Source organism: Chlamydotis macqueenii, chromosome 1 (genome assembly GCF_036417535.1).
Source record: "Chlamydotis macqueenii isolate bChlMac1 chromosome 1, bChlMac1.mat, whole genome shotgun sequence".
NCBI lineage: Eukaryota > Metazoa > Chordata > Aves > Otidiformes > Otididae > Chlamydotis > Chlamydotis macqueenii.
Window position 1 is genome coordinate 69954696 of NC_141556.1, and position 23271 is coordinate 69977966.

A 23271-nucleotide genomic window follows, 5' to 3' on the forward strand; every position below is an offset into this window, starting at 1 on the left:
ACTGTAGAGTCCTGACCCCTGGTTCCTCATTACACCCTGCAAAACCTGACAGGCAAGTGGAGAAAAAACATGAGCGGAAAAGGAGATTCTGCTTATAGAGAAGATTTGTCACCTTAGAAAACCAAAGCCATGTTTCATCTCAAAATTCTCATCTTGTTTTGGCAGGATGGATGGTGAACAGGTATATGGTGGAAGCTGATTTTGAGTAGGTTGGGCATGGTGATGGAGGATTAGAGAGTGTGTGACTGAGATTGTTTTGGATGTTCATGAATTCGGTGATTTTCTGAGTCAACTGTTTTAGTGTTTGTCCTTACATGATATTCAGTGGAGCAAGAACATGTTGAAAGTAAAGAAGCTTCCTGTGCGTGAGACCTATCTTTATGGCCCTACACTTCATTTTAAAGTACAATCTTAAAATGCAGCAATCCTATTAAACTTTGTGGAGGAAATTAAATGCAAGCATCAGTTTGTTAAGAGGCTCTGTATTTCCAAGAGTCCTGCACTAAACAAGCCTTCAAAGCAGATAACCAGGTTGAAAGTAGAGAAGCAGATGAAACTGAAATGCCAGGGGCTGGGTTTCCAGGTCAGCGATACATACGTAATTTATAATAATTCAGTTGTGCTTTCCTGAAATCGTAGCTTTGTTCTTCTTTGGTAATTTGGGAAGATGCAGCATATTGTTTTGGAATTTAAAAAAAAACAACAAACCACACAGCAGAAATAATCTGTTTTTTAAAAAAGTTTAAACTTTTTTTTTTCTCCACAAAACATTGCATGCTGCAGTTACAGGGCTAAACGAGAGACTGAGCAGAGAAGAGTGAAAGCCAATTCTCCTTCTAGCCAGTCTCCTTGCATTTGTCTCTGTAGCGAAACCTTCCTAAAATATCCCTTGTTTCTGCCACTGCTGTAGCTACGCTAGGCTAGAGGCAGCCTGTACTCTGAGTACCATATTCTGTAAATCTGATTTTAGTTCACATAGCTGGAATAAGATTGCAATTACAGAGCTTGTCTGGAAGGCCTGTTTTATGCCATTGCTGCCCTCAGAATTGAACCATTAGGAAGAAACACTGGGATGCTGTAAAAAGCCTGGTATAAAAAAATTTTGAAGTTGCTATTGCTACTTATCTCAAGTATAAGAAACCCAGAAGTTAATTCAGCTGGAAAGTATTTATATCAATGTAAAAAATAAGCTGAATCTATTGTATTTTACCCCTTCTAAACTACCTATTGTAGTTTACCCCTCTCAAATTCTATCCTGCAGGTACAGGACTAAGACAGATCCTGTTCTGGTAAATCTGCAACCTTGAGTTGCATTTTGGGAGTCAAAGCTGGAGGAGCTACAGCTTTGTTCAATAATAGCACACCCTTGCATTTAAAGGAAGGTGATTACATAGAATCATGGAATGGTTAGGGTTGGAAAGGACCTTTAAAGATCATCTAGTCCAACCCCCCTGCAAGGAGCACGGACATCTCCAACCAGACCAGGTTGCTCAGAGCCCCGTCCAGCCTGGCCTTGAATGTTTCCAGGGATGGGGCATCCACCACCTCTCTGAGCAACCTGTGCCAGTGTTCCACCACCCGCATTGTAAAAAGGGTCTTCCTTGTGTCCAGTCTGAATCTACCTCCCTCTATTTTAAAACCATTACCCCTTGTCCTGTCACAGCAGGCTGTGCTAAAGGGTTTCTCACCATCTTTCTTATAAGCCCCCTTTAGGTATATCAGAAAGCTTGGTAAAACCAGACCATTGCTATAGGAATAGGGAAACCAAACAATAGTAATTGGGAATCCTCTTGAAGTGGAGTATAACTATTGTGCTTGAATAAATAAAAAAAAAAACAACCCTCAATTTCCTAATTGACAACACAATTTTCACTCCAACCTCTGGTGGAAAAAACATTGCATGTGATGTGAGGTTTTTATTTTTCATTAGAAAGAACTGTTTCTCATATTAATTGCTGAGAAAAACATGTGTTTTTAATAAATGTATGCTTTAAAATATGTATAGAGAAAAATTGCTGTTGGGCCATGAAAAACCATCCAGTGGTCCTGTTCAGGTTTCTCCCCATAAGGCTGCAGAGTTCCTTCTGTGCTTTCGCGCCAGATTCCCCACAGGATGTCTGATAGGGTGTCCATCTCTGCCTATACCTACTTCAGTGTCATAGTATAGTGACATGACTATGTAGGATGAGAAAATGGCCCAATAACAAAAGTCCTCCTTATGCCTCCCTTCCCTCCCTTGCCTTCATCTAAAGATCTCTGATAGATATTGTAGATGCTAACATGAATTTTTTATGAGTTAGAAAGATGTTTGGAGGAAATACAGAACTTTGTATCTTGAGCACCACACTTTGAAGATATCAGTTTGCCTAAAGGTGCCTGTAAGAAAATGTAGGTTTAATTCCTCAAGTCTTTTGCATATTTTCTAGAAACACCAGAATATGCAGGAGAGCTTTTTTTTTTTTTGAGTTAGAAATGCTCATGTGTGCCTTCATTTTTAATTCCTTCTGTCTTGAGTAAATCTCTCGATCATGTCAGTTGGAGTTTTATTTGCAATAAAATATAAAAGAGGAGGAGTGAGATCTTAACTTTGTATACATTCAGTAAGCTGGCAATTTGAGGTATGAAAGCTCCTTGAAAGCCATATTGAATACAGAGGCCCAAAACCACAAAAAAAAAAGAAAATTTCTTATTTGGCTTTGTAGCAATTGTGGATTGTATATTCTGGGGTGAATCCTGTAAGTCCTTACTTGTGCCTCAGCTAGGCAAAATGCCCATTTTTCTCAAGTCATATGCCTGAAATATTACTGGGTAAGGCTGTGGCATAAATTATTTTGGATTTTATGTGGAATAAAGCACTAGAAACTGGAGGTGGTGGCAGCAAGCAGAAAGCAATTTGCTACAGAGTCAACAAATACCACATCAACCACATTGGTATGCACAGCGATTGGGTTTTGCTCCCATTTTTAAGTTTGAAAAAGTAAGCTTGTTTGTACACTTTTTTGCACGGTTGTCGTCTGCTAGGGAAACAGATTTCTGGGTGAATTCCACTAAGCTTCAGGGAAAGCAGTAAAAGAGTAATAGTTATCAGCTAGAAGGCACTTGGCTGGTTATTGTTTTCTGCCCAGTTTGGTTTTTTTTTTTTAGTTCCATGTGAAACTTCTAAATTAAAACAGGTTAAATATACCACACTGCTCACTGACAGTTCAATGTCAAGTCTATTGTGGGTGAAGTAAAACTGCAGAGCATTACAGACTTCACATATTGAGAGAATTACATGCTTTTCCCTGGGACATTTCCAACAAGGGCTTTTATCTAAATATAATATATGTTGGAGCCAAATTTGACATTGTTTCAGTAGCTGAAGGTTTTTATCCTTCATGTTAGCGGTCCTGCGCGCGATTTATGCTGAGGTACTCAGGGGTGATTTACCAGAGTTATTTCAATGTGGTTGAAGAATCTGCTTGCATTTCATATTATGAAACAGATCATCAGTTTTCAACCATGAGGAAAAAAAAAAATAGGCGTGTGCATGAGTCATTCTGCCTTTGTGCAGAATGGTGCAGTGATGTTACAGGCTGACTCTAACTATGAGGCCCAGGTTTTAGGGCTTGAATCTAAAAACAAAGCAACAGTGTTGTTATGAGCAGAAAACTGCAAGAAATGAGACAAAGTATTGGAAATCCTGGGCATCTATGTGACTGAAACTTACATTTTCAGCAGAAACCGGTAATTTGGGAAGCCAAGATCTGTCTTAGAGGCTTCAGTGCCATCTTCAGCAATGAAATAAAATCCTTGGCTACTTTTGGCATGAATTAGTTGGTAGTCACCAAATATTTTTGTCGTCAGTATGGAGTCATTTTCCCTTCTGTTTTTTTTCTTGTGTATCACTTTTTATACTTCATTCTTCCATGTGGATTGCTTGCACCTTAGTTTTTTGGAATCAGACTCTTGAAGGGATGAGTGTACCTACTCTTCCCCTATGTGTGAAAAAAAAACTGAATGGCAAAAACATCAAAAGGAAAGGAACCGTAAAGAAGAATGTGCAGAAGCTGGACCTCTCCAAATACCTCTTGTTCTGGTTTTGTTAAGTGAGAGGGGGGCCTAAGGTGGTAGCTTCTGTAGGAAACTGCTAGAAGTTGCTCCCCTTTGTTCAGTGGACTCGGCCGGGCCTAGGGCGGACCAAGGCCGAGCCAATTGGTAGCAGAATGTCGCATGATAATGCGACTGCAATAACGTATTTAAGAAGGGGAAAACAGAAAAAAAAAGGGGAGAGAAGATGTGAAGCAGCTGAGCGGGGGCAGAGAGGGGGAGGCATGAGCCTTGTGGGCCTTGCAGGCCTCACCCTCTGGCCTCCCGCCGGGCAGCCGACTGGGCCCAACTCGGCCCGGCCTGGCTGCAAGAAGTGGAGAGGAGATGAGAAGTGAATAAGATGTAAAAAGGATCCTGAGAGGCGTCTGCCAGCCTGTTGTGAGGAACGGCTGCAGATGCCAAGGTCAGTTCAGAAGGAGGAGGAGGAGTAATGTGGCTCCTGGCCAAGATTCCGCTGCAGCCTGTGGTGATGACCATGGTGGGAGCAGGTTGTCCCCCTGCAGCCCATGGAGGTCCACGGAGGGGCAGAGATCCACCTGCAGCCCATGGAGGACCCCACGCCGGAGCAGGTGGAGGCCTGAAGGAGGCTGTGGCCCGTGGAGGGCCCGCTGGGACAGCTGTTCTGTAGAGACTGCACTCCGTGGAAGAGATGACCCACGCCTGAGCAGTTCCACAAAGGATTGTGGCCCGTGGGAGGGACCCCATGATGGAGCGGAGGAGGAATGGGAGGAGTTCTTCCCCCGACTATGAAGCAGCAGTGTAAAACAACGCATGATGAACTGACCGCGACCCCCATTTCCTCTTCCCCGCTGTGCCGCTCGGGGTGGGGGGGAAGGTAGTAGAGATAATGTTAAGCCCAGGAGGGGTGGAGGGGGAGGCTATCTTGTTCCCTGTCTCATTCTCCTGCTAGTTTTAGAAATAAATGAGTATTTTTCCCCAAGTCGAGTCTGTTTTGCCTGTAACAGTAACTTTAAGGATTTCTCCCTGTCCTTATCTCAAACCTCAGGCCGTTTTTCTTATATCATCTCCCCCTATTCTCTCGGAGGGTGGGGGGAGTGAGAGAGAGACTGAGAAGTCTGGTCCTGCTCAGGGCTGAACTATGACACCTCTTCTTTCCCGTACTTATCTGTTTTGTCATGCTAACAAAATAATCTCACAGCCAGATTCTTAACCAATGTAAATAATCTAAAGTTTTTGCTCAGCTGAAGCAAAAAATCAATTGTTAAAATGCACATTGTTTTATCTTTTAGATATTTTAGATCGAGTTTTAGAGTAGGAGAAAGGCTTCTAAAGGTGTGGTTGGAAATTAAGGATGCCAGATCTGACAGAAGGAATGTTCTTCTGCTAACCCATGGAATAAGTGATTACCCAACAGAAAAGTAATGATATTTGAACTCTTTTGAGCTATGAAAATTAAGAAAGGATATTAGAAACACACAGTGTGAAAATGATGTCAACGAGAAGGGAATATATTGAAAGTTGTCTCCATCTCTTTATTTTGAGAGTATGAGAATTATGTGGCTATATGTGTAATTTGCTTACTTAGGAGTATAGGCTGTGTAGCTCCGGAGAATGTGTGGGTGAAAAGAGTAAAAATATTTGTGAGACAGGGACAAATTATGGGCAAAATGAGAAGGCATATACCTTCTGTAAATGGAAGGCTGTAGTGTTAAGTCCAGCAGGTACCACTGAATAATCTAGTCTAACTTTCTGTACCTAAGAGATAATGGAATTTCAGCAAGTTATGTCTATAGTTGCCCAAGAATTGGTATTTTACTGTAGTATAACTTCCAAAAAGGCATCTGTCTTAATGTGGAGATGCAAGAGATCAATGTTCCATAATTTCTTGTATATTTAATCACTCTCAATGTTAAAAACATGCTTCATTTCCAGTTTTAATTTGTCTGGGTTTAATTTCCAGCCATTGGTTAATTTTATCCACTTGTCTCTCCGACATTCCTACAATCTGAATAAAAATGGTGCATGTCAAATTGAGAAATATGTGAAAACTATGAGTGTTAATAACAGCATTCATGCAGAACATTGGACTGAGAACTGTGGTGGCATGTCTGCATGTCTCCAGCATAATCCCCTGTTTTCACTCACTACATCTTTTTGAAACATGAGTATTTTGGACTGAAATTCTGCTCATTCCCTCATAAAAATGAATCTTCTTGAGCAGGTCTGAGCAGAATGCTGGCAGCTCTCACTGAATTGTAGAGAAATAATTGGAAGAAATAGTTTTCCCCACAACTGCCCCCCACCATTCACCACATTTTTAGATATGTCTTGAATGAAATACAGCTGACATTTGACACGCAAAGCTTGACAGAGGCATAATCCTCTGGAAGCACGTGCATTTGTTATGGTTTTTTTTTTTTTGAGGTGAAGATTGATCAGTTGTTTATATTCACGTTTTGAAGCGTGTCTATCATAACATGAATTAAAAGAACAATAAAAAAATTAAAAACATGCAATCATAAACAAAATGGGACTGAATATCAACAGTGACACAAAGAGCACTCTCCAGTGGGTATTATAACGGAGTCTGTCCTCACCCCACCCATCCTTTCAGGAAAAGCCTGGGTAAATAGAAAGGCTTTCTAAGAGTGCAGAAGGCCAACAAATGCAGCTTCTATAGAGTGAGTCTGGCAGTGAAATTTGTCATTGAGGACATTTTACTGACTCCATCTGCCATAAATTTGGTGATATATAACATATATCACTTCAGCTGCTGTGGTGTTAGGTAAAGAAGGGTGAAGGTCTTAGAAGTAGGTTAGGTTGCAAGTGAAAGTGAAGCAGTTTGATATAGGATGAATTATCTCATTTTTTGGGGGGGTGGACCACAGAGAAATCAATCTGTACTCAGTGTAAAGACTTCTAGATAACCAAGTTGCATGGGAAAGAGCATACTGAATAGATACAGGTACATCTAATTGAGGTACATGTTGGAAGGGCAGTACTATGAATGCAAGGTGTTTTTGCAGGCAACGGAAAGGGAAAACAGACTGGCCTTTGAGTGAATCACAGCGGAAAGAAGAGGCATATCTGGGCTATCTGTTTAAGTTAAAAATCTAGTCTTAAAGGCTTTTGTTCTATTTGGATTTTTGTCACATATTTCTGACACCCTTGAGGTGGAGTCAAAGCTCAGATCCACAGCTCTTCTTTCTCCCTGCCTCCTCTAGAACGGAGTAGTGTGACCCAGCTTAAAGTAGACATTTTTTTTATACCCCTGTCAAAAATGAAAAAGAATTAGATGCATCAGTTTTAGCTTATAACTCACGGAGGACAGGTAGTGCTACAAATTATTAAGTTTCTTTTTAATCAGAATACACACTGCTTAGAACAAGGACCAGATCTTCCCCTATCTTTATAAAATGCCTACTGTAGCAAGCCCTTGAGCTTGATCAGGAAATTTCAGTGCTGTCATAAATCAGACAATAATAATAGTGTAGTAGTACTGGGCAAGAAACTCTAAAACCAAAGTGCCTTACAAAATGTTTGAACTGATTTGCAGTTTCAAGTGGAAACCAGTTGAAGCTGGAATGTATTAAATGGTTTCAGCCTCATAATCATCCTAGCTATTACCAAGTTTCTTACTGGGTTATACCTTTGTTTAAATTCAGTGCTCAATGTAAAATAGAGAGGGTGATGAAAGTCTCCAAAGAAGTTCTGAGGTACATGGCCTCATCATCTATATTGCCATCACCTATATTCCCAATCCAGCAGAGTTGTTTTTGACTCTAGGCTGTAGGGTCCCCCCATTCAGCTCGAGAGTAATATTTTACACTTACTCAAATAATCAGGAGATTTGTTGTTGACTTCATCAGGTTTGGGATTTCAGATTTCAGTCTTGGAGATATAAATGTATCCCGCTCAACAGGGCAAAAGGGCTGATTTTAATTGTTATCCCTACCTAGTGTGGTGGGAAATGTCCTCTGGCATAGATGAGATGTTTGGTCTCCTGTACAGAATTGTGCTGCATAGGAAGTGTGATAGACTCAGCACTGATGCTTTGCTAGAACAACTTAACAATAAAGCACAGAGGTATACTGCTTTTTCTCATGTCAGAAACGTAGAGAAGGTAACAGGAGAAGCAGCCAACACTCTTGCTATTATTTTTTTTTTCTTTTAGTTGACATTTAGACCAAGAGCATGCTATCTTTGGTAACAAGGTGTAGGACGGTTTGCAAGTCATCATCTTTTCATCTGAATATTTAATAAGAGGTGTCATGTATCAGAAGGCTTGGCATACATCTTTGAGATCATGCTGTGCTGTGCTCTCATTGCCCAAGATAGCTAGAACAGCTAACTGTAGAAAGACTTGTCTGCAAAGACTTTGAACAGTTATGTGGAAAGTGATGAATGGATATGAGGTTAGTTTAATTTAGTTGCAGGGTGTGTATGCATGCTGGGCAGCAAGGCTGCTCTCCAGGGGTGGAGAAACAACACAGGCCAGCGTGGATCATCAGATTTCCATCTGTCTGATATACAGAGCTGAAATCTTGGAGTCATACTTTTTATTATTTGTTTACTCTTGATCTAAAGAATGTCAAAAGAAGTAGGCAAGTGGAAGATAAGCCCTGAAGAGCTCCTAAATTGATTTTGGTTGTGATGGGTAGCTAGGGAGAGTTGTAACAGTGAGAGAGTGAGGGTCAGTCTTCCCACTCCCAGTGGAAGGTGCATGAATTCATGTGTCTGCCTGTGGTTTACTTTCTATGTGAAATTAGTTTAACACCCTAGGCGGCAGAGGAGGAGGAGGCAGCTTAGATAACTAAGGAAAAGAATGATGTGCCAGCCAAGTTAGGGCGAGCGAACTCAGTGCATGAAGATTGAGAGAATTGTGAGATGAACACTGTAGTCAGAAGAGCAAATTTTTAATGAGCAGAAATGGCATATGTCAAACTTGCACCATCTTTCCTATGACTGAATTTCTCATGAAAAGCCAATGGCAGTTAAAGTGACTATGTTGAATTGTTTCATAAATGATCCTCCTGTCAGTTTGCTCACAGCTCGGTCATTAGCTTATTAATTAACATAGCCAACATCAACCTGCATTTTCAGCCTGCTCTACTGTCAGGCTGTGATGGCTGGTTAGGTCTCCTCCACCAAAGCCTGTATTTCTGAGGCAAGCAAAACAGCCTGTAGAAGTACAAATGGGGAAGCAGTATTAACATAACTGTAAAGAAAATATGATACAGATCTTTAAAATACTGCTATTAGCTGTTGATATGACCATATCCAGACTATTGGGGATGTTTCATGCATTTGTGCTGGTGAACAGAATTGAATACTTAAGGTGATCCTTATGGGTGGAGCCTGTATCCGGTGTACTTGCTCACTGCAGAAAACCACTGTGATATGCAGTGAGGCGGTGGATACGCTTAAAAGGCTATTGAGAGAGATTATCAGTTTTCTTAACAGATCATCTATGTGATAAGTGGCCAAGGATAGGAAATACATATCTGTTTTCATTTGACTTATTTAATGAATCCCATTTTGTAGGAGTTTTTTGCTAAGGGTATTTTTTTTTCTTTCCTTTTTTAGTTTTCTGAGCAACTGGTGGTTTTTAAAAAGCATTTTAAAGAGGCTTTTAAAAGTGGTTGTTCTCCTTGCTGTGTAGGAGTGTTCTGTGTGGGTACAGAGAGCAGAATAAACTGCTTCATCCTACTGTGGTCTTACTGCAAAGACAAATCCTGAGCCATAGGCACTGGGAATCGACTCAGTTGTGGCCATTATCCAGCTGCCAACATGAGAGTTGTGTACCCTCTCATGTGCCCTTACATTTGGAATTCAGAGCTAAAAAGATCATAGACGTCTTGCAGCCAGAAGATCTTACTAACGAGTGGGCTTTCTGTGGTCAGTCTGCTATTGAAGTTTTATTCCAGAGAGGGTCTGTTTCTTCTGCAAATTAAAGACCCTATTGCTTTATTATAGTACTCATATGCTTTCAGTTCTAGACCTAAATGAAATGTTGATCCCCCTTTAAATTGCTTACAAATGACAGGAAGTGTCTTTACTTGCCTTCCGTGCGTCACCTCTAGTGCTTTTAATTCATCTCCTTCCTTTCTTCCTCTTCCCCCTGCTGTGATCCTTTGTGGCCGTGCTGCTTATGGTTCTTACTCTCTTTGAGAGGAGCTGTTTTTACAAAGAAAACGTTGCAGGCTCTTGAAGTGGAGCATGACAGCAGCAAAGCAAATCCTTCAATGCACTGAGGATGAAAAAGCTGTTCTAGGTCTGGCAAGTGGCTCAGCTGTGTTGGGCTTTTAACTTCTGTTTTCAGTTTTTAAAGCAAAATTCGGATATTTGGATCTCTGCTGAAACTATGCTTTCACGCTTCTTTCAGCAAAGGAGAAAAGTAGTACCAGAACAAGGTGATGGGAGAGGCTTGGACCCAATGAGTCTGATTCATGACTAAATCAAAATGTTTTAGTTGCTTTTACTGTTAAAATATTGCTTGAAATGCAAGCTTTAACTGTGCCTGTTTTTACTCAGTGCAGAGCTCTTTGTTTCTCTGCGCACATGATTGTACAGCTAACTTAAATGCGTGACTACGTAAGGAAGGGAGACTTCTTAACCATTATGTATCAGACCATTGCTGGAAGCAAAGTAAATGAATGTCCTGACTAGGTCTAGCATGTGTTCGCTTCCTATTTCACTTTCCCTGCACAAAAAGATAAGAGGAATGCAGGCCTTTCCCTTTATCTCACACAGTAACAATGCACCTCAGCAAAGATTTGAATGGGCCGCAGGATTATTAGGATTGTAATGTCTTTATTTCCTTTTCAAGTAGGATGAAACTAAATGGAATCATCTGTTGAGTTAGATGAACACAATGGGTTCTCAGCTGTAGCCTTCATCACAGCAGCCATCTTGTATGATTTGGCCTGGCAGGGCTCCGGACTCACAAAAATTTTGTAGGTGTCAGATGTTTGGCACTCAGAACCAACCACTGAGAGCCATTGTCATACTTGTGTCTCCCTGCTTTCTAGTCTTTCAGTTTTAGAATATTGTCACCATTTTCAGCATGTTATATTTAGAGGTGACTAATGAAAAACTGCTTGGCTAAGTGCAATTTCAGTTACACGGGCTTGAGTGATAGTCTGCTCAAATGCTGCTGTGTGTATTCCGGCAGGATCACGGTGCAGTCTGGCAGGACGCTTGCTCAGCTGCGGATCTGGGCTTTTATGGTCTTGGTATTTTCTAGGAGCAAACTGACAGTGTGATGTGGTTGCTGCTTTCTCTGTGATGGTTTTGTCAAGTTAATTTCTGAAAAAGAAAGCAAACCCAAGCTTTGAAACTATGCATCTCAACTTTACAGCATATTTTCTAAACTGTGTACGGAGCAGCCACTGCAGCCATGCTTACTGTGCTCTGGGGAACTGTTTTTTGTAATTTTTCAGTCACAGTGTTCTATGTGCTATAGCCCCTTTGTTTACCTGTCCCTAATGCTCTGTTGCAGGCTGTCCTACCAGAGAAATGATGATGATGAGGAGGAAGCCGCCAGAGAACGTCGCCGACGTGCTCGACAGGAGAGGCTGCGGCAAAAGGAAGAAGGAGATCTATCAGGAGATGTAACAGAGAAATCAGAAGTTAATGCCCAAAACAGGTAAACGTCTGATGTTGTTAACTCACAAGTCAACAGTAATTTTGTTCAGAGTAGAGAAATATCTTGAAGAGGTCTGTTTTGCTACTTAAATTTTAAGGACCAGGTTTGGCCATCCTTGCTCTGGAGATGACCTAACACTGTGAGGAGCACCGCTGGCATTGTCTGTGCAGTGAGGTGGGAGCATCATGAAGCTAGGCTTGAGGCCATGCTCAGGACCCATTCCCAGGGTGTTCTCAGGGCTGTTTATGGGGTACCTCAGCTGGGGCTCATGGAGGGAAACACCTCTGATACATCCTGCTGTCAGATTCCCTCAGACCTGACTGTGTCTGGCCTCAAGAACATCCACATCTTTTGTCCTGCTTACAGAGGCCATGGTGTCGTGGAGTCAAGGCACATGGGATTGGTGGGCACCCAGGTCTGGAGTTGCAGCTGAAACGTGCCTGCAAGGTGCTGAGTGTAAGCGCCAGACCTCAGCCCTCATCTGGCATTGTCAGGGTCATACAGCTATAAGCAGCAGCAAAGTTTATGCAGTGAGGCACCACTTGTCACAAGCTGAGTGAGCAGAGCTGGCCTTCCAGTCTGCCCATCATTTCTTCAGTTTCACGTAGTCACAAATAGTATATCCATATTTCCAGTAGCCATAACACAATTGATAAAAGAGACCAGAAATAAACATTGTGATACCAAGCTAATACATACTGAGCACAAGTAGCATTCTATTAAAGACAAGGAGAATGGGTATAGATAAGAAAACAGCAACATTTCTGATTGTAGATTATAATCTTTTTCCGCAATAGAGAAAAAAAAAAAAAAGCTAGAAAGAGGGAAAAAACCTGCACACAGTAGAATTAAACAGCTGGGTTTTAAAGGAGTCAAAAACCTCCAGGTACTGAGGGCGAGATACAGTCCTGATACCTACGGATATTGAATAGCATGTCTTAAATTAGGTACTGTGCTCATTCCATTTTCTAAGATTATTGTCCTTGTGCAAAAAATCACAACCTGACAGCACCCTTAATTGCCAGGCTATCCCATTATGAACTCTATCTCTGGATGTCGTTTCCAAACAGGAGTAGCTTCTCGTTGCTAGAGTTCATTGTAGTCAGAAAGTATCTTGCTTGTGTAGCATCTTAAAAAATTTTGCCTAATGGGAAGACCATGCATAAGACATATATGCCTCAGGCCAAGCTGAAGGTGGCCTTAAAGCAAGTTAAGGTCTTCCAAGTATCCTGCTGCGGGGTGCAGAGTGGGAGGATGAATTTTTCAGGCCTGTTCATATTTCAGCTGCTCCAAGTGTCAGGGACCATTCCAGTGCCTACCAAGGTCAGTAAGACTCCTGGGAGCTTCAGCGGCTGTTGGAGCTGGCCTGTAAGGGAACCTTTCCAGGCTCTGACATTGTGTAACACTGCATTCCTATACATGTAGAAATGCCAAAATTAATCCCCAGAACCATTTTGCTAAATTTTGAAGTATGCAACCTGTTGTGTATTCAAACCATGGAATGATGTTACAGCAAGCTTTTTCTCCTAGAAACAGCTAAGTGCATACATTGTTAGAAATATTTTTTATTTTTTAATGCAAAATTGTCACTTTTGTACAGTGTGGCAGAAGATGAAACCAAGCGTGCTGCAACCACAAGGGGAGCAGATGACGAAGCTGCACTGTTGGAGAGACTGGCAAGACGGGAGGAGAGACGCCAAAAACGTCTACAGGAAGCCCTGGAACGTCAAAAGGAATTTGACCCCACGATCACAGATGGGAGCTTGTCAATGCCTAGCAGAAGAGAAGTAAACAATGTGGAGGAAAATGAGACCACGGAGAAAGAGGAAAAGGCTGAAACACGCCCAGGACGCTATGAGATTGAGGAAACGGAAACGGTTACCAAATCATACCAAAGGAATAACTGGAGGCAAGATGGAGAAGAAGAGGAAAAAAAAGAAGAAAAAGACAAGGAGGAAGTACAGCAGGAGAAACCGAAGGAGGTCCCTGTAGAGGAAAATCAGGTAGATGTGACAGCAGAAAAATCCACAGATAAAGAAGAGGCAGTAGAAACAAAAAATGTACCTATAAATGTGGAGGAACACAAAGCAGAGAATAATACAAATGCTGTGCCAGAAGGGGAGCAGAGTATAACTGATGCTGTAGATAAAGAAAAACTTAGGAATGAGGAAAAGGCTGAGGAAGAAAGGAAGAAAGCAGAAGAAAGGGAGAAACTTGAGGCAGAAGAAAGGGAGAGGTTAAAAGCAGAGGAAGAAAAGAAGGCAGCTGAGGAAAAACAGAAAGCAGAGGAGGAGAAGAAGGCAGCTGAGGAAAGAGAGAGGGCTAAGGCAGAAGAGGAGAAGAAGGCAGCTGAGGAAAGAGAGAGGGCTAAGGCAGAAGAGGAGAAGAGGGCAGCTGAGGAAAGAGCGAGGGCTAAAGCAGAAGAGGAGAAGAGGGCAGCTGAGGAAAGAGCGAGGGCTAAAGCAGAAGAGGAGAAGAGGGCAGCTGAGGAAAGAGCAAGGGCTAAGGCAGAACAGGAAAAGAGGGCAGCTGAAGAAAAGGCTAAGCTAGAAGCAGAGAAATTAAAGGAAAAACAAAAGATAGGAGAAAAGAAAATAGAAGATAAACAGGTAAAAGAGAAGAAAGTACAAGAGGAAAAACCTCAAGCAGCTTTCCTAAGAAAACAGGTACAGTAAACATTTTGCACCAAAATAAGACACCTGTGGTTTGTGATAAATGTAATGCAAGAAAAAAAAAATTGAATTGGAATTTCCTCACAAATCTATTCCTGCATTGAAATGACTAATACTTGTGCTCCCTCACTTGTTATCTCTTTTTTTTTTAAAAAAGCTCCTTACTTCTGCTTACCAATAATGCAGTGCACAACATGCCTGACCTCACTCCGTTGTTCAAAGAAAACCTTGCATGTTCAGACCTCTGCATGTTTTTTTTTTTGCTGCCTTTTTTTCTCAGCTGCTGTAAACTGGCCTAATGTAGTAACACATGGGGTGGAGGCAGACACATCTTGGCACAAAATATTATGAGCACCTGGTAAACTCTGTGAAGAATGTGTGTGCTATATGCAATCACAAGAGAGGGTTCTCTGCTGGGACTTGTGAGCATGATGCCACGCAAGGGAGAAAGGCCCAGATTGGAGAATGGGAGTATTTGGAGAGGGTGGAGGGGGCACAACTGCACACGGAGATGTGGGCACAGCAGCATATGATGGAGATGTGGCTGCACACAGGATTGGTACATGAACACTGTGTGGCGAAACAAAAATGCAATCAGATGCAATGTTTTCATATTAAAAAAAAATATTAAAACCTCAAAAACGAAGGGGGAAGAAAAAGAGGCTAAAGTGGAAGCTAAAAAGGAAAAGTTGCCAGATGAGAAGCTCCGACCTACCTCCAAAAAAGATCAGGTAACTTGTAAACTATTGATTTAGACGTTGTAGGGAAACTCAAGATAAGAAAATAAATAAGGGACCTGTAACAGAAAGTTGCTTGTTCAGCAAAGTACTTAAGCATGTGCTTCACTTCAAGAACATGGGTAATCCTGCTGAAATAAATAGGGATGAATCTACTTATGTGCTTAAAATAATGTAAATGCTTAAGTATTTTGTTCTTCTGGGGTTTAGAAGCAAGTTCTCTTTGTCTTAGAGCAAATATTTCAGGAAACTCAGTTTGGTCAATAATGCAAGGATGGTTTGCACCCTAGGGATGAATTTTTCAGGACTGTATCAACTAATCATCCTTCCCTGGTTTTCTCCCACTTTACTGTGAACTTTTTCCCTGTGACCAAGACCTACTCTTACAATAATAATAATAATAATAATAATAATAATAATAATAATAATAATAATAATAATAATAATAATAATAATAATAATAATAATAATAATAATAATCTAGGCCCCTTGGCCACCTGACTGCCTTAACTAATGATTTTCCCCTAAACTGCAATGCCCCATGATATAAACTGTGCATACCCAAGATTCTTCTTTTGTTTTAAAGAGAAAATCTACAAAATTTACTGCATTGCATTTCCACTGTAAGCACAGGAGCTGGTGCCATGATGTTTTACTGTATGGTAAGTAAATAAGATTTGGGGACCATTTACTTTTCAGGTTACAGCTGGACACAGGGAGCCATGTTCAATGTTATGTAGCAACTGTGCTTTTGGTCCAATGTAGCAGGTATCAAAATACCCTCGGATTCTAATGAGGCATCGAGACTAGTCAAGACCTTAGATGTTTGGACTTATTTGAGTTCAGCCACCTCTGTGTGACTTAAAGGGAGCCACAGTGGAGAGATCTAGTAACAGGCAGCTTACTGCCTGTCCAGCTGCTTGGGAGCACTGAGGGTTGTAGAGAGTCTGGTTGTAGAGGGTCCTTAGTTGTTGGATTAATTTGGAACATGCTGTAGATGCTTAGCTCACCCTCAGAGAATGAAGAAGGAAAATCATGCCACAAGGTTAATGTCCAGTTGCCTGGACAAAGTAACATATTTTGAGTGAGGTACACGTGAGATTGAAAAGGGGAATGAAGTGATGAAGACAGTTAGAAGAAAGCTTCCTAATGAACAGGAAGAGAGACTGGCAACACTAGAATAAATTATTCTAGAAAGGAGAAGAGTCAAATAAGACCTAATGGAGATGCTTCAGAATAGTGCACTGGAAAAACAAAACAATTACTCTACTTTAAATTAATGCAATTGCAAAAGCAAAAAAAAAAAAAAAAAGATGGATTATATTAAGAATTCTTCATAAGACAGAATCAGATTCTAATATTCACTGTTGCACATGATCTTTGAATATTACAAGTACATATAAAAAGGAGGCTGTAACTGACCACAAATATTGATTTGAGAAGGGACTTGAGACACAGTCATTGTTCTTGTCTTTATGTGGAGCTCAGTCAACTCTCACTGGAGCACTTACCATGCTTTTAAACCATAGCCACAGGGCAAGATTATTGCAGGAAATTGGCAAAACTTTTTAAAATGACTTGTGGTTTTAGTGCTTCCATTTTTGGATGCTCAAGACAATTTAATAGAGTGTCACTTTTAGTGCAGTGCTGAATACCCATCCACTGAAAGGTAAATCTTTTTCATGTGTATCATACTGAGCATTCAAAGAGTCTTACTCGGTTTAGAAAGTCTCAGTTGTTGCTTCTTGGGTTCTGAAGAAAAGTTGACAATCTCTGACTTTAAACCAAGTCAAGATCAGGCTCCCAATCTCTACTCCCCATCCCCCTTCAAGGATGTACAAATTCAATGAAGCCTATTTCTGAACCATATGTGCAGTTAAGAGGATGGCAGTACATAATGAAAAAGATCCTGAAGGAATACAGTGTAGCTGCATAATCAGATTTTGGTTTTGTGTTTGTGCAGCACAAGCACATGTTCTTTCTTAATGTGACCAAAAATCTGGCCCTCAAAGTTCAGGTTTCGATCAAATTAGCAAGCAAAATCTTTCTCCTTTTCTGAAATGCCCTGCAATTTTTGGTTCTCAAAAGTGGCCTGGAAAGTTCATAAGAACAAGCTTTCTCATGACGTGAGACTCCTGGTATTTCCTGCTTCCAGTTTGGCTAGACGGGCCGCAACAGTTGCTTTTCTCATGGTATTAGGGTATGGTAGTTGGCTCTAAATGGAAGCCCTAGACCCAGATGCCCACAGCTTTTAAGTCACCAAGTAATTGAGCCAAAATAAGGAATCAAGTTTGCCAAATGGCCCCAACCTCAGTAACTGATTCACTGCAGTCTGAAGGTATTTGAACTCTAGATTTAGAAATGTCAGCTCTCAAATATTAGCATAAGACCCCAACAAGAAAAAAAGCAGTGTAGAGAAGGATTAAAATGTAAACAAATAAAGTTGGAAATTAGCTAAACATGCTTTTGATCGTATTCTATCTTGACTCGATGGTGAAGATTTGTGAGAGCATGTGAATTGTTTTCAGTCCAGGTAATACCACCTGTCTATTCCAACTGGAGTCAGTGTAGTCCTTGTTATTGAATTCAGCAGAAGATGAATTAGCCTGTAATTTCGGGAAGCACTGAGACAAGGGAAAGTACTTTTTCTGTTGCCTGCCTTTGGAATGGGACATAATAGTTTCTGTTTCTATGCTAGTCAATCTCTGTTTTGGCATTAAAAATAGTAGGAGAAGGATTGGGCCCAAAAGCCGTGAAATGTTTCTGTAATATCATATTTTATCATCTTTTTGAATAAAGAGGCCAAGCTGTCTTAATGGTTTTCTCAAATGTAGACATGTTACCATAAATCTTACTGGCTCTGAAAAGCTATTTCCTAACCTATTAATTTTTAAACTATATTGTTTTAATATTAGTTTTCTCAGTGATTTCAATTAAGATGTAAGAGACAGGACCCTCCCCAGTGGACTTCAATACATGAGGCAGCTGGAAGTATTGGCTTTTCAATGAGACTTCGAAAGGTTTTGATGAAAATCTCAGCAAAGGAAATCCTATGCTCTCAAAATCCCAAAACAGACATCTTGGCATGCGAAATCTTGCAACAATCAACATTGCCGGCTTCAGTATCACTCTGACTGGGACTGAAGGGTTAGGAGATTGCTAACAGGCAGCAGAGATTTTTGCTGTGAACGTGGTCACTAGCTACAATTTTGCCCAGATTTGGGAGCACCCAAAAGATGTTACTGCCTGATGGCATTCATTAGGCTCAATGAATAGCCCTAGTTGTCTCAGCCCAGCTCCTAGAAAACAGAAAACCATTCCTTGAGGCTGCTAGTAATAATGGCCTTGTTTGCTAGCAGTTACAGCATCACAGCCAAAGAATGCACAGTCATGGAAACCAAACTCCTTTCTTGCTTGTCAGGGCACTTCTGCCAGGTTGTGGCTAAAGCTTGTTGGAAGGAGAGGGTGGGGAAAGTCTGCACTGCCACTGCCTTCTCTCAGGACAGAGCAAATGCCTCTGTGAGTTGTGTCCAATATCCTTCACCAGTGGTAAATTTGCTGGAGTAGTTTAACTACCCAGTACTCAGTTGTAGCATGTGCCCCCCTGGCATTGTCCATCGTATCGGTTTCTGTAAGCAAGCAAACTGGCCTCAGGTAAAGTCAGAGGCTGAGTTTGGAACTTCACTCAGCTTAATTCAACGCCTTAGGAGAATCTTGACTTTGAAGATTGTTGGTAAAGGTATTGCATCTCCAGAAGTTCTTCTTTGATGAGGAAGGATAGAAATTTTATTTGATTTGGGAATGAGTGTGTGTATTAGTTTTTTACTTCAAAGTGGGGCTTGGAATGTCATAAAAGCAGTTGTGTTGCAGACAGGACTGTTATGGAAGTTATTTTTCTTTCTAGTTAGCAAATGAGATGGCAACAGTTTTCCAAGGGACAAAAGTTTTTTTTTTTCTAAGGGTCTTCATGTGAATTTTTCACAGAAAGTATTTCTTGCTTGACAGCTAGAATCTTCCTCCAACATGGTAGAGCTGGGGGAAAAGTGAAATATTTTGGAGGTAAATGTTTCATCTGTTGCTGTTGAAAGTTTCTTTAGGCTTGTAGGCTAGCTAATGGAGTGGGAATAATTCTATCTGAGGATAAAGAACTTAAATCAATCCATGTCCTCCTCCTCTTATCAGCATCTAGCCATGACCCAGCATGTTTGGATCAGGCCATCTGTGATATTGATAAATACTTCAAGCTCACAACTCTGGAGAGTAAAATCCATGCACTAAATATACTTAATCACCATTAAGAATTATAGGACAAACCTTTGTAAGGACAGAGGGAATTTTTGCTCTAGTGTTTCTGGAGAGAACATTTGTTTCTTTATAGGATTACATTTTCATGTCTGATAACACTCTCCATGAATAGCCCCTGGTAGGATTGTGCTTTTTGTCATAGTAAATTTTACTGGGATATAAAAATAATTTTGTGTTTTGGCCATTATTCTTGTTATTCTGAAGTACCCAGCTGCTATGACATTGGGAAGAGTATGAACTTTGTCAAGCAAACTTGACAATCAGGTTGAAGGTTGTGTGTTAATTTTGTTGCACCAATGCCCTAAACCTTGTACCAATAATGTATCAACATGTTTCGTCCCAAAGAGTTTGCAGCCCAGAGTCTTAATAGGCAACAGGTGAATGATGCCGCAGCGAGAGGGAAGAGGGTTGAGGTTCCTCAGTGGGGTGCAGTTGCAGAATGAAGCAATGTAGTAACATAATCCCGTGACTGCAAGAGACTTTCACAGAAGACTGATAATTTTATTCAAGAAGTCTTAATCTTAAATTCAGATCAGGACAGCAGAGTTGTGATTGGTCACAGTTTAGAGCTTTACAGACTACTTCTAACATAAAGCATGTAGACATTTCGAAGACAGTTGCTTAGTTAATCATCAATACCAAGAAATCTGTGTTCCTCAGCTGTTACTTAAAATGCCTCATTGTGACTTCTTTTTTTTTTTTGTTTGTTTCTTGTTTTTGTTCTATGATTTACGATATGTCCTGAGCAGGTAAAAGATGACAAGGATAAAGGAAAAGCACCCAAAGAGGAATTGAAAAGTATCTGGGATCGTAAGAAGGGAGTTCCTGAACAAAAGGCACAGAATGGAGAACGTGAACTCACTGCTCCAAAACTTAAATCTACTGAGAATGCTTTTGGGTAAGTTCCAAGATAGCATTGGGCTTGCTTATGTTATAGCAGAGCCAGGGGGCCATCTCTGGGTCTCTGCTTCATACCCTTGTAGCAGCTGAGTAGAAGACTTGGGTTGGCAATAAACTCTAGTATTCATTGGGTTCTTAGGTATGAATTAAGGCTTTTGGCCCGTTTCCTAATGAACTGACCCCACATTGTTGCAGTAACAAAATTAAGTACAGAAAGAAGATGAAAATAGCCCTGCTCACTCTGTAGAGACAAGTGGCTTATTTTTGCTTGGCTAGGGATTTCCTTCCTTGAAGGACATTTATTTCCAATATCTGCACAGAGACCAATAATGACGACAGCCCAGATTTTGTGTTCTCTAATTTTTTAAGTCAGATCTCAACCTTTACTGAAGTAACCTATTTTCAGTTACCCACCTGCTTTTAATCAGACTCTGCATATCAGTGTGGAGCACAATCCAGTTGGTAGCTCTTGAAAGAGCTTCTCTCTTGATTTCAAGGCAAACCATTACATTAATGGCTTCTCTGTAAAAGTTATTCTTATTCAGGTAACTGAAAACCTCTCCTGGCCAAAATGCCTTTTTTTTTTTTTTCTTTTTATAAGCTGTATCACAGTCTGATTTTAATTTTTCATTTCAAGGAAATATTGTCCTTATGGCTATATGGGGAAATTCAATGAAGGTAACAAATGTCTAGTGAAAAGTTTATTAAAAAAGTACTCTGCCTGCTAAAAAAGGATACATGAAGCAGAGCAGAAGTTCTTCCTTTTATTAGAAAACCAGGAAGGAGTAGATTAGAAAACTAATTTTTTTTTCCTTCTGCACTTCTCTTCTTTTACACTGACACAGGCAAAGAAAAGGTTAAGCTCTTCAGGCTCTTTGAGAAATCTGTGCATAGCAGATGGGATTTGCTGTTGTATCTCAACATTCCCCTCGTGATTCTTCCGGGAAAAACAAACTTTCTCAAAATAAAATGCAGTTTAAAAGTCCCTGGAGACACCCTGACCTAAGGCCAAAAGACAGACAGAGATGGAGATGGAATAGCAGGAAATCGGCCTTGCTCAGAACTGTCCTGTTTCATGACTTGGGTCACATCATCAATAACATGAGAATGGTTTTCTAAAAATATTTTTGTTATGTTTTCATTTGCTTTACTTCCTGTGGGAGACAGGCCTTAGTGGCAACATGTAGATTTGAGTTCCCACTCCTTTTTTTCTTCTTCTGTTTTTCTTCTATTTCCCAAATGTGGGAAGAAGCTGTTTAATAACCTTTTGTCAGCTGAGTAGAAGACTTGGGTTGGCAATATCAGCAGAGGCTCTAGTTTTCATTGGGTTGTTAGGTCTTAATTAGGGTTCTTGGCCTATTTTCTATTGAGTTGCCCCCACATTGTTGGGCTTTGTTTGGAACTATCTTTCTTCTTGTTTTTACATGAACATATCAGATACTAATTAAGAAGCATGTAACTTGGCTAACTCTCAGTGGTGAGGATTGAGAATAAAATAGGGTAATGGAGGCTAAAGAAAAATCTTATCTCTGTCTTGTTTGTCTATGTCAGTAAGAGAAATACAGAATAAAAACCCATTTTATGGCTTCCCCTTCCCATCTCCCCTCCCACCTGCCTTCCTCCCTATTCTTATACTGGACTGCAAAAGTCCTAAATATGATGTAACATGTTTTTTCACATTGTTCTGATGTTTTTGGCTTCCACAAACCAGTTCTTTCCTTTTCCTTCTTGTCTGAAAGCTGGCAATCAAGTTCATTTCTTAGTACCAAAGAGGCGCTTACGAAACCCTTCCTCCAGTCAGCATCTCAATACTAATTTCCCAATGTCGCCAGTACGGAACAGAGATTAGCAGAATTTGTTGAGAACAGAGGAGTTTGGGAGGTGGAGGAAAATAAGGAGAATTACTGCCAGTTTATTGTTTGCTATTTTGGATTATGCAGAACCAATAGGGGAAGTCCTGTAAATTGCATGGGAATAAAATAAGCTAGAAACTTTAAATGTCCTTCTTTATAAGGAGGGCAAAATAGTCACCTGGGATCTCCAAACAGAAATGTTAAGACTGGATTCTGCCTTTAGCCTTTATCTCTTGAAAGCTGAGAGTAGCTGTTAATTTCATTGAGGCTTTCTGCACTGAAATCATGAGGACTAACCTTTCTTCTGTGTTACCAGTTTAACAGTTATTGGTGGAACACTTGGTTTGTACCATCTTGTGGTACAAATACTCTGCAACACTCTGGTTGCATTCATAAAATAATTAATATCCAGCTTTTAAAAATGCCAACAGAACAGAGCAGAAAGTGTTGTTTTTTTTTTTTTTAAATGTGTAAGTATAGAATCATAGAATCATAGAATGGTTAGAGTTGGAAGGGACCTTCAAAGGTCATCTAGTCCAACCCCCCTGCAAGGAGCAGGGACATCCCTGACTAGATCAGGTTGCTCAGAGCCTCATCCAGCCTGGCCTTGAACGTTCCAGGGATGGGGCCTGTACATTCCCTTTCTGTCTTTTGTGAATAGCACACTGATACCTCTTAGAGAAGATGTTTGTCTAAACACTGGTGTGGTAATTGCTATCTGACTTTGTTGAAATTCTACACTTCATCTGTGCAAATTCTTTGACGTTCTGGGGTGGGGTTTTTTGATATTCTTCTTTTCTGTTTCATATACTACAGCTGGTTGGAAAACTTCTGGTTTTCTCCTGTGGAAAGTTGCCATTAATGAATAATTTCCAGTTCCTTAATAAAAAAGTCATACTTTCCCTGGAAAACATCGGCAAAAGATCTGATAAACGTTTCTGTTCACACAGGCTAGGAGAGTTAAAATGATAGGTGTTATAGATTAAATAGGAACCTTTTTAGGTTTTTAAAATACTGTTGAAGCTGTAAGATCCTCTCCGCTCTTTTGTCTCCTTCTGTTTTCCACAAGTCAAGTAATTTGTTCTGTCCCAAAAGATGCTTGTATT

General features: G+C 40.5%; 1 protein-coding gene across 7 annotated transcripts in view; it reads left to right on the top strand.

Annotated features, from left to right (window-relative positions):
* CALD1 (caldesmon 1) overlaps positions 1–23271 on the top strand; it is a 194218-nt gene that overhangs the window by 151322 nt on the left and 19625 nt on the right. For 5 of the 7 annotated variants that reach the window (XM_086755999.1, XM_086755989.1, XM_086756018.1 and 2 more), the window contains 4 exons: positions 11552–11698; positions 13299–14364; positions 15018–15101; positions 20162–20310. In XM_086755999.1, the coding sequence (XP_086612125.1) occupies positions 11552–11698; positions 13299–14364; positions 15018–15101; positions 20162–20310 (1446 nt within the window). The remainder of the gene's footprint in view (positions 1–11551; positions 11699–13298; positions 14365–15017; positions 15102–20161; positions 20311–23271) is intronic. The other 2 variants (XM_086756036.1, XM_086756039.1) reach the window with 1 other exon arrangement.